This window comes from Salvelinus sp. IW2-2015, linkage group LG7 (genome assembly GCF_002910315.2).
Source record: "Salvelinus sp. IW2-2015 linkage group LG7, ASM291031v2, whole genome shotgun sequence".
Lineage (NCBI taxonomy): Eukaryota > Metazoa > Chordata > Actinopteri > Salmoniformes > Salmonidae > Salvelinus > Salvelinus sp. IW2-2015.
Window position 1 is genome coordinate 1,006,431 of NC_036847.1, and position 12,367 is coordinate 1,018,797.

Genomic DNA, 12,367 nt, shown 5'->3' on the forward strand with positions numbered 1-12,367 from the left:
CATCAAGCGCTATAATGAAACTGGCCCTCATGAGGAAAGGAAGACCCAGTTACCTCTGCTGCAGAGAATACGTTTATTAGAGTTTATCAGCCTCAGAAATGGCAGCCCAAATAAATGCATCACAGAGTTGAAGCAACAGACACATCTCAACATCAACTGTTCAGAGGAGACTGCGTGTATCAGCCCTTCATTGTCGCATTGCTGCAAAGAAACCACTACTAAAGGACACCAGTAAGAAGAATAGACTTGCTTGGGCCAAGAAAAATGAGCAATGGACATTAGACCGGTGGAAATTTGTCCTTTTGACAATGATCCAACACACATCCAGGCTGTGTAAGGGCTATTTGACCCAGGAGGAGAGTGGTATTATAATTTCTTTGTACTCCCTGACGAAGGCCATGCAGCCAAAACGCATCGGATTTTTAAAACTTTGTTTCCATTGAACGTGCCATACAAATAAAGGCATTTAAATTACTTATATGAAGAGTGCCTTGGTCCTCCTTTCTTTTTGATAACCAATTTACCCCTTCTATCTACCAAAATATACTATTGTGTACCTTAGCAGTGCTTCCCTTCCTCCTCTTCTTTCTACTGGGGTATTGTGTATTGATTGATAGATTTTTTTAAATCCATTTTAAAATAAGGCGGTAACGTAACCAAATGAGGAAAAAGTGAAGGGGTCTCAATACTTTCAGAATGCACTACTACTAGATACCTAACAGGAGGCGCTGTTTTGAAGCCACCACGCCTCCATCTTGGCACTCCTCCACTGTGTATTTTTTTGGGGGGGGAGCTATAAAAATGCATTTATTAATATCTGCATTTGTTTTTGCCAGGTTTATTCTATCACAGACACATTAATGCATACTTTAAAATTGTATTATGTAAACTGAACATAAAAATTGAAAACTATATTAACATTTTCCTATTAAGTATAATTGTTTTTAAAGTTCTAATGTTACTGTTCCCGACTACGTCAAAACAATGTGTCTTTAGAACATTTAATTGAAATACTATATAATTCCATTCATTCATATGGAGGACTGCTTCTTCTGGGGAGCACCAATATGGCTGACCTGTGGCTTCAAAGCCTCTCACTGGCCAATACATAGTATCAGTAATCCAGAGTTTATATAAAATCATTGGGTGAAACCCAGATGGATAAACCAAAGATGATCAAAAACAAAATCAAGCTGGTTTCAAACTTTATTTTTTCAAAATATTTTGTCGTCATTGAATGCATGTCAGTTTGAGCAGCAGCAATTGGAGAAACCTGTGATTTAAAATACAATATAGTTACCATATATAGACAACATATTGTACATATGCAATATATTCCATTCATCATATACTTATGATAACCAACATAATTTTTCTCTCTCTCGCTCTCTGGCTCTCATTCATCCATCAATTCATTACTGCACTTACCCGGACTTTTTATTCTCGTCTGGCTTACTTTCCACCATTTCCTCCTTCTGCAGCCCCTGACTGTCTTTCTCCTCATCCTTCACTTGTTCTCTCTCTGTCTTCTTCTTTTTCTTCTTCTTTTTCCCTTTGCCAGTCTTCTTTGCCTCATCATCCTAAGATTGGTAGATGGAGGGTTATTGTAGTGACTGACACTTAGATGTCTAAGTTGTAACAGGTGTACATACAGTCTATACACTACCGATGTAACTATACTGAACAGAAATATAAATGCAACATGCAACAATTTCAAACATTTGACTGATTTACAGTTCACACAGTATAAGGAAATCAGTCAATTGAAATCAATTCGTTAGGCCCCAATCTTTGGATTTCACATGACTGAGAATACAGATATGCATCTGTTGGTCACATATAATTTTTTTTTTTTAAAGGTAGGGGCGTGGATCAGAAAACCAGTTAGTATCTGGTGTGACCACCATTTGCCTCATGCAGCGTGACATACAGTTGAAGTCGGAAGTTTACATATACCTTAGCCAAGTACATTTAAGCTCAGTTTTTCACAATTCCTGACATTTAATCCTAGTAAGAATTCCCTGTCTTAGGTCAGTTAGGATCACTATTTTATTTTAAGAATGCAAAATGTCAGAATAATAGTAGAGAGTGATTTATTTCAGCTTTTATTTTTTTCATCACATTCCCAGTGGGTCAGAAGTTTACATACACTCAATTAGTATTTGGTAGCATTGCCTTTAAAATTTTTAACTTGGGTCAAATGTTTTGGGTAGCCTTCCACAAGCTTCCCATAATAAGTTGGGTGAATTTTGGCCCATTCCTCTTGACAGAGCTGGTGTAACTGAGTCAGGTTTGTAGGCCTCCTTGCTCGCAAACGCTTTTTCAGTTCTGCCCACAAAACTTCTATAGGATTGAGGTCAGGGCTTGGTGATGGCCATTCCAATGCCTTGACTTTGTTGTCCTTAAGCCATTTTGCCACAACTTTGGAAGTATGCTTGGGGTCATTGTCCATTTGGAAGACCCATTTGCGACCAAGCTTTAACTTCCTGACTGATGTCTTGAGATGTTACTTCAATATATCCACATATTTTTTATTTTGTGAAGTGCACCAGTCCCTCCTGCAGCAAAGCACCCCCATAATATGATGCTGCCACCCCCGTGCTTCACGGTTGCGATGGTGTTCTTCGCCTTGCAAGCCTCCCCCTTTTTCCTTCAAACATAACGATGGTCATTATGGCCAAACAGTTCTATTTTTGTTTCATCAGACCAGAGGACATTTCTCCAAAAAGTACGATCTTTGACCCCATGTGCAGTTGCAAACCGTAGTCTGATTTTTTTATGGCGGTTTTGAAGCAGTGGCTTCTTTCTTGCTGAGCGGCCATTCAGGTTATATCGATATAGGACTCGTTTTACTGTGGATATAGATACTTTTGTACCTGTTTCCTCCAGCATCTTCACAAGGTCCTTTGATGTTGTTCTGGGATTGATTTGCCCTTTTCGCACCAAAGTACTTTCATCTCTAGGAGACAGAACGCGTCTCCTTCCTGAGCAGTATGACAGCTGCGTGGTCCCATGGTGTTTATACTTGCATGCTATTGTTTGTACAGATGAACGTGGTACCTGCAGGCATTTGGAAATTGCTCCCAAGGGTGAACCAGACTTGTGGAGGTCTACAATTTTTTTCTGAGGTCTTGGCTGATTTCTTTTGATTTTCCCATGATGTCAAGCAAAGAGGCACTGAGTTTGAAGGTAGGCCTGGAAATTTATCCACAGGTACATCTCCAATTGACTCAAATGATGTCAATTAGCCTATCAGAAGCTTCTAAAGCCATTACATAATTTTCTGGAATTTTCCAAGCTGTTTAAAGGCACAGTCAACTTAGTGTATGTAAACTTCTGACCCACTGGAATTGTGATACAGTGAATTATAAGTGAAATAATCTGTCTCTAGTCAATTGTTGGAAAATGACAAAGTAGATGTCCTAACTGACTTGCCAAAACTATAGTTTGTTAACAAGAAATTTGAGGAGTGGTTGAAAAACAAGTTTTAATGACTCCAACCTAAGTGTATGTGAACTTCCGACTTCAACGGTATCTCCTTCGCATAGAGTTGATCAGGCTGTTGATTGTGGCCTGTGGAATGTTGGATATTGTCAGGAACTGGAACCCGGTGTCGTACGCGTCGATCCAGAGCATGGAAGAAGTGGGCCATTTTCAGCTTCCAGGAATTGTGTACAGATCCTTGCGACATGGGGCAGTGCATTATCATTCTGAAACATGAGGTGATGGCGGCGGATGAAGGGCACAACAATGGGCCTCAGGATCGGTATGTCTGTTTATTGAAATTGCCATTGATAAAATGCAATTGTGTTCGTTGTGCGTAGCTTATGCCTGCACATATAGCCCCGCCGCCACCATGGGGCACAGGAAACCGCTCACCCACACAACGCCATGCAGTTGTGAGGCTGGTTTGACGTACTGCCAAATTCTTCAAAACAACATTGGAGGTAGCTTATGGTAGATTAATCAGCTTCTTGATATGCCACACCTGTCAGGTGGATGGATTATCTTGGCAAAGGAGAAATGCTCACTAACAGGGATGTAAACACATTTGTGCACAACATTTGAGAGAAATAAGCTTTTCGTGCGTATGGAAAATTTTGGGGATATTTTCATGAAACATGGGACCAACACTTTACATGTTGAGTTTATATTTTTGTTCAGTGTATGTATGAGTTATAGTTTTATATGAAGAAACAATGGTGAAACATATTCCCATCATATAACTGAACTGACAAGTCATTGCCATGTCCCCATCATCACCCACCTGTTGGGCCTCTCTTGCCCATCCCTTGAGGAGCCTCCTGCCCGCTTCAGTCAGAGGGGTGACGGGGGCCAGACGGGGACTGTGGCGGAAGTGGAGATACTGCGCAGTCTGGGCAGACACTGACTTCTGGGCTGTTCTCCATCCATGGAGGTCCTGGAGCATGTTGTTGATCATGATGTCCCACAGCATGCCTATCTTGCCCAGTATCTCCTCGGTGCGTCTCTGGTAGACTGACTCCAAGCACTGCAGCAGGGTGGTCAACATCTTCCGATCCAGGACTTCCCTATTCTTGTTCTGCTCATAGTCATTCTTCATATCACGCTCAATATCCCCCATGATCAAGTGCATCTGCATCTTCATCTCCTTGTATATAGTCTCTATGCCATCCTCCTCCTCGCTCTCTTCATCCTCCTCACTATCCTCTTCATTCCCCTCCCTGTCTCCCTCCTCCACCTTCTCCTCTTTCTCCTTCTCTTCCGCTCCCTCTGTATCGCCCTCTTCATCCTCACTCTCCTCTTCCTTTTCACTTTCCTCCTCTTCCTCTGTCTCCCCCTCTTCCTCACCTTCTTCCCCCTGGCTCTCCGCCTCCCTCCCTATCATCCACTTTTCCATCCATCCTTTTATCTGCTCTTCTCTATTTTTCTGTCTCTCTCTCTTCACCTGGGCCAGACTGTGATGGTCCCTCTCTCTGCGCTGCCGTCTATTCTCTAGGCCCTCTCTAACCCGCTCCAGCTCCAGCTCCAGGTCACGTTGCAGGACAACTATCCCTTGGTGGGCGACCCTCAGGGTATCTGCTCTGAACTGGGCCCAGTGTCTTTCCCTGATCTGGCGGTTCCTGCTCTGGTAGAAGCGCTTCTTCAGGTTATCTAAGCAGCAAGGGAGGGGCATATCATGGTCTTTGTCCTTATCTCGGTCCTTATCTACTTGGATCTTTGAAGGTAAAACATAGTGACAAGTAGAGAAAAGCAATTTTGATCAAATGTTGTTGGAAAAAGATTATGCACACACACACACAGAGGCACAAATATCATGGGTATTTTACCTGTTCTTGGCCCTGTGCTGAAGCATATTCTACATCCTCAGTCTTTCGGGGAGCTGGACATTCCTTGTCAGGAGAGTCCTCCAAGTCCTCAATAATCTGTTTATCATATTTAGAGAGTCTGTAGGTCAGAGCTCCATTCTCCATATTCAGACAGACAGTAACACAAATGTGTGGCACTGATCTCTTACCAGTGGTTCACAAACAGGGGGGGTGTTCACATAGGCATTCTCCACTGCATCCACAGGGTGAGGGAGGAGGGTGTCAGGGTTGTGTTCCTCTACCTGGGTCTGTGCAGACATTTTGGGTCAGATATACTGATGCAGCGCAGACTGGGCAGTTCTGGTTAAATTAAATTGATAAAAACACAGCCTTATTACCAGTTGTTGGCCCTCGGTTGAAGCCTTATCTACATCTTCAGTGTCCTTTGGAGGAACTGGACTTTCCTTTACAGTAGACTCCTCCAAGTCCTCAATATCCTGAAGAATCTGTCAGAGTCAGCTGGTCAGAACTCATCTGCACACAGGCAGTCACACAAAGACATGGGTAGCAGTGACCTCTTACCAGTGGTTCACAGACAGATGGGGTGTTCACAGCCTCTGCATTTTCATCCTGCACCTCTTCTTCACACACTTTCATGTGTGCTGCCTGTCCATCCTCATCCTTTGGACTGGATGGAAGGACGATCCTGTCCCCAGAGGACCTCTCCTTCTTGTCACTGCCCTCTAGACTCTCTAAGATGGGCGGCTGTGGAACACAAGTACTATTGTTAGTCAACCTGTTGCTACATGTAACCCACTGTGAGCTCTTACTAGGTCATTTGTCTAATGATGCAAGCAAAGTTTAATAAATGGTTATTCATTTGGTTATTAATCAGTATGTTCCTTCGACATGTTGGCACTGTTGAATCAATCTATTTGACTTTCCAGTAATTTGGAAGTAAGGCTGGAGGAACACCTCACAAAGTCGGGATTCTTGCACACAGCATTGACCTGTTTATAACAGGGATACAAAGTATATAGAGAGCAGGTGCTTTCACACAGGTGTGGTTCCTGAGTTAATTAAGCAATTAACATCCCATCATGCTTAGGGTCATGTATAAAAATGCTGGGTGGGCTACCATGGCTATGCCACAAAAGGATGACAATGCCCCCATCCACAGGGCACGAGTAGTCCCTGAATGGTTTGATGGACATTAAAATGATGTAAACCATATGTCATGGCTGTCACAGTCACATTTACATTTAAGTCATTTAGCAGACGCTCTTATCCAGAGCGACTTACAAATCGTAAAGTTCATACATATTCATCCTGGTCCCCCCGTGGGGAATGAACCCACAACCCTGGCGTTGCAAGCGCCATGCTCTACCAACTGAGCCACACGGGACCACGGGACCACACGGGACCACCAGTCACCAGATCTCAACCCAATGGAACAAATACGGGAGATTCTAGAGTGACCGTGTTTTCTACCACCACCAACAAAACACCAAATTATGGAATTTCTTGTGGAAAAATGCTGTGGCATCCTTCCTATAGTGGTCCAGACAGTGTTGTAGTACACATATTGAGTGTCTCGATGTTGGATACATGTGTGCCTGGTCTTGACTCTGCCTCAGACAGTGAGGAATCGTCATTGCTTTCCCGAGACCAGCAGAGTAAAAAAAAAACTCTCAATTAACAGTCAGCGCATAAAACCACTTCACCAGGCCAAATATATACACTCCTTTCTTGAAACATGAATATCTTAACAGCCTTTATATCTATTATAGACAGGTTAGTGCAGTGGCAAACATATAGGCCTTCAGTGGCAAACCTATAGGTCTTCAGTGTGTGACAGGTTAGTACAGTGGTGGACCTATAGGCCTTCAGTGTACGACAGGTTAATACAGTGGTGAACCTATAGGCCTTCAGAGTATGACAGGTTAGTACAGTGGTGAACCTATAGGTCTTCAGTGTGTGACAGGTTAGTACAGTGGTGAACCTATAGGCCTTCAGTATGTGACAGGTTAAAACAGTGGTGAACCTATAGGTCTTCAGAGTGTGACAGGTTAGTACAGTGGTGAACCTATAGGTCTTCAGTTTGTGACAGGTTCGTGATTCTGAAAGGACAGCAACCATAATACCACTGCACTCATGTAGAGTGCATTTTTTGTAAAACACAAAGGGCCAGTGGTGTAGTGGAGGCTATCCGCATGTATAAACCGTATACACTTTTTTTCAGTGGGCATTGCGTATACTCACTTCTTAATCCCTACTGATTCGTATCAAAATAGTGTATACGACTTATGAATTTAGTACAATAGAGAAATCATACACTGAGTAGCCTACACAATCGCAAAGCACGTGGAATACATTCACAAGCGCGCTACACACTGCCTAGTTTCAGCGCAATATCATCTGCAGTCAGCAAGAGTGTGCAGCTCACAGAAGAATGACATCTGTAGCGGGTAGTGTAGGAAAGACGTTTCAACTTATGATATCTACCAGTAAATGCTCATTAAGGCAACAATGGGTAGCAAACTAGGTATTGAAAAAGTTTGCATCAGGGGCGTAGACATGGATGGGTCTGGGTGGCAGAGGCCCCCCTACTGGGGAGCCAGGCCCTGACAACCCCACCCAATCAGATTGATGTGGTTTAAGCATTGTTGTAGACTTAGAACATCAAATGTGTGTATTTTTTCCATTTTTATTTTTTTTTAGATCTTTTGAGTGAAAATCTCAAAAATCTTTTTTAAAACTCATTAAAAAAGACATAGGATTTTTCACACAGGATGCCTTTCTAAAAAACATAGGATTTTTCAAACAGAATGCCTTTCTAAAAAACATAGGATTTTTCAAACAGAATGCCTTTCCTTTGCTGGGCGGGCCATTTGGGAACATTTTAGCAAAGTTAGAGTATACCTAGCCTCGAACTCAGGTCCTGTGTGTACCTAACTGACCCTCTCTGCCTATTCATCGCCATTTACCCGTTGTTGTCTTAGCTCTGCCGATCAACTCCTGTGATTGCTTTATGCCTCTCTCTAATGTCAATATGCCTTGTCTACTGCTGTTTCGGGTAGTTCTTATTGTTTTATTTCACTGTAGAGCCCCCAGTCCCGCTCAACATGCCTTAGATAGATCTTCTGTCTCACCCCCCACACATGCGGAGACCTCACCTGGCTTAACGGGTGCCTCCAGAGATGCAACCTCTCTCGTCGTCACTCAATCCCTAGGTCTACCTCCACTGTACTCACATCCTACCATACCCTTGTCTGTACATTATGCCCTGAATCTATTTGAGAATTTCAATAAGCATTTTTCTGCGGCTGGCCATGCTTTCCACCTGGCTACCCCTACCCCGGCCAACAGCTCTGCTCCCCCCCGCAGCAACTTGCCCAAGCCCCCCCGCTTCCTGGCTACCCCCACCTTCCTGGCTACCCCCACCCTCTCTTTCTAAAATTATCCGCCGCAATTGTTGCAACCCCTATTACTAGCCTGTTCAACCTCTCTTTCGTATCGTCTGAGAACCCTAAAGATTGGAAAGCTGCCGCGGTCATCCCCCTTTTCAAAGGGAGAGAGACTCTAGACCCAAACTGTTACAGACCTATATCCATCCTGCCCTGCCTTTCTAAAGTCTTCGAAATCCCACCGTACCTTCTCCACTATGCAATCTGGTTTCCGAGCTAGTCATGGGTGCTCCTCAGCCACACTCAAGGTCCTAAACGATATCATAACCGCCATCGATAAGACAGTACTGTTCAGCCATCTTCATCAACCTGGCCAAGGCTTTCGACTCTGTCAATCACCGCATTCTTATCGGCAGACTCAATAGCCTTGGTTTCTCAAATGACTGCCTCGCCTGGTTCACCAACTACTTCTCAGATAGAGTTCAGTGCCTGTTGTCCGGACCTCTGGCAGTCTCTATGGGGGTGCCACAGGGTTCAATTCTCTGGCTTTTCTCTGTATATATCAATGATGTCGCTCTTGCTGCTGGTGATTCTCTGACCCACCTCTGCGCAGACAACACCATTCTGTATACATCTGGCACTTCTTTGGACACTGTGTTAACAAACCTCCAAACAAGCTTCAATGCCATACAATACTTCTTCCGTGGCCTCCAACTACTCTTAAATGCTAGTAAAACTAAATGCATGCTCTTCAACTGATCGCTGCCCATACCCACCAGCCCGGCTAGCATCACTACTCTGGACGGTTCTGACTTAGAATATGTGGACAACTACAAATACCTAGGTGTCTAGTTTGGTGGTAAACTCTCCTTCCAGACTCACATTAAGCATCTCCAATCCAAAATTAAATCAAGAATAGTTTTCCTATTTCGCAACAAAGCATCCTTCATTCATGCTGCCAAAAATACCCTCGTAAAACGGACTATCCTACCGATCCTTGACTTCGGCGACGTCATTTACAAAATAGCCTCCAACACTCTACTCAGAAAATTGGATGTAGTCTATCACAGTGCCATCCGTTTGTCACCAAAGCGCTATATACTACCCACCACTGCGACCTGTATGCTCTCGTTGGCTGGCCCTCGCTACATATTCATTGCCAACCCCACTGGCTCCAGGTCATCTATAAGTCTTTGCTAGGTAAAGCCCCACCTTATCTCAGCTCACTGGTCACCATAGCAACACCCACCTGTAGCACGCGCTCCATCAGGTATATTTCACTGGTCATCCCCAAAGCCAACAACCCCTTTGGCCGCCTTTACTTCCAGTTCTCTGCTGCCAATGACTTGAACGAATTGCAAAAATCACTGAGGCTGGAGAAATATCTCCCTCACTAACTTTAAGCATCAGCTGTCAGAGCAGCTTTCCGATTACTGCACCTGTACACAGCCCATCTGAAAATAGCCCACCCAACTACCTCATCCCTATATTGTTCTTTTTTTTGCTCTTTTGCACCCCAGTATCACTACTTGCACATCATCATCTGCACATCTATCACTCCAGTGTTAATGCGAAATTGTAATTATTTCACCACTATGGCCTATTTAATCTTACTACATTTGCACACACTGTATATACATTTTTCTATTGCGTTATTGACTGTATGTTTGTTTATCCCATGTGTAACTCTGTGTTGTTGTTTTTGTCGCACTGCTTTGCTTTATCTTGGCCAGGTCACAGTCGTAAATGAGAACTTTGTTCTCAACTGGCCTACCTGGTTAAATAAAGGTTAAATAAAATTTTGAAAAATACAAATAAAATACCCACTTATCCAGGCAACACTACACGACTGCATAGGACCGATGGAAAGACAGCAGTCACACACAGCATGATGTTAAAGGATAAGCAGTCCATAAACTCGGACATAATAAGCCAGTAGGTCCAAATCATAAGAATACAAAAACACAACCATTAAGCGTTTCCCAATCGAAATTTACAACTATTGCTGCCCATTGCAAAAAACATTTCACATTCAGCACACAAAAAAGTTTAAAGTGGAATTGACTGCGATTTAACTACTTTGCAGATATGAAACAAACAGACAATCATACTGTAATGAAACAGCAGGGAGCAGGTCTCGAACCCTCGACCTTCTAGCCCGAAGTTCGGCGCGCTATCGACTGTGCCGCAAAAGCATGCTCGTGTCGATTTCCGCGCTTATAAACCCAGGGTCGTTACACTACTCCCTCCTTTCAAAGAGCGCGTTCTCGCGCTAGCTTGCGACTCTACGTCTTACAGAAACGCGCTCACCGGACAAGCACACGCACTGTCGTGGATGCAAGGTCCGATCACTTCTGACACCAGTGTAACGAAACAGCAGGTCTCGAACCCTCGACCTTCTAGCCCGAAGTCCGGCGCGATATCGACTGTTCCGCAAAAGCATGCTCGTGCGGCAGAGTCGATGTCCGCGCTTATAAACCCAGGGTCGTTACACTACTCCCTCCTTTCAAAGAGCGCGTATATTTGACTCATCGCTCCATGACGTACACTAAGGCATGGTTGGCAGAATAGATGGATGCAGTTCAATGCATGATTCATATAATTCACCGATACACTTCTTGGGAATCCAAAAATATTGCTATCAGGATGCAAATCCCAGCTGGCCTGGTACATTTCTTGCTGCCTCCATTCGGAATCCACTGTTTCAGTTTCAATTACTCTATATTCTGGACGAAAACGGATGAATGTAACTAAGGCTGGCAATGTCAATACAATCAAACTAGCAAGGTCAATGATCACAAGTCAATCAAACGTGGCTAATTGGCTAGCGAATATATTTAGGCAAGCTAAAAACACGTAGCCTAACGTTAGCTAGCTAGCTGCTAGGAGGATGTCATAGCATGCCATTGGAGGAATGGGTGAGTGACTGACTTTTTACACTCAAAATGTTTTTGGGTGGCTATACATAGCTAGAGATGCATGTGTCATTTGGTTAGCTAGCAAGAACTTGAACGACTGTTATCCAGTTGACATATCTCTTGCGATCGCAAATTCACTCTGGCTATCTACTCTGATTTCTCTGAAGTGTGCCAGAGCACAGAACAACTTATGAATTTACAAACACTCAACACCCGCTGAATATGACCGGTGTCAGTAATCGTAGACACGTTTTATGGTTAGTCAAGAACGCTCTAGATAACATGTATACAGCCTAACCAGCTCTGCTACGGTGAGTAAAATGGTCAGAGTGAGGTGTTCTCTCATTTGTGTCTGGAACTAGCTAGCTAGCAAGTTACCTTGGGTGCTTGGTAGGGTCAATTGTGCATTGACAGGCAAGCTGCAGTAGGTTGAGGAGGCTACAGTTCCCCATGAGTGCAATTATGATGGCCAACTTGCTGAAAAAGTTTGAGAGGGTTTATCTATTATTCCTTCGTTAGATTTGAGCTCATCTTGCTCTAGCTAGCATTTGTTTTTAATCTAGTTGTTGTGCATAGCTGGTGGGAGGGAGAGCCTACCTTTTCATGGTTTTGTCAATAGGACTGTAAAGTTCCCAAATGTAAGAGGACTCCCGTGTTTACATATTTGCAGAAGTCCATTCAGTTGTATTTTGTGGCTTTTGGAGAATGCGTTCTAATGATCTAAAGTCGCATTGTTGCAACTGCCTGTAAACAC

At 43.6% G+C, this 12,367-nt stretch overlaps 1 protein-coding gene across 1 annotated transcript; it reads right to left on the reverse strand.

Annotated features, from left to right (window-relative positions):
* Positions 1–1,188: 1,188 nt before the first annotated feature.
* On the reverse strand, positions 1,189–12,149 carry LOC139027998 (cilia- and flagella-associated protein 251-like). Its single transcript, XM_070444317.1, has 8 exons — positions 11,992–12,149; positions 5,871–6,053; positions 5,687–5,794; positions 5,498–5,596; positions 5,310–5,405; positions 4,268–5,197; positions 1,429–1,580; positions 1,189–1,273 (listed from the first exon to the last, which is right to left on the reverse strand). Exons 2-8 carry the CDS (start codon positions 5,943–5,945, stop codon positions 1,231–1,233), a joined length of 1,503 nt encoding a protein of 500 aa, XP_070300418.1. The 5' UTR covers positions 5,946–6,053; positions 11,992–12,149; the 3' UTR covers positions 1,189–1,230.
* Between the last annotated feature and the right edge of the window lie 218 nt (positions 12,150–12,367).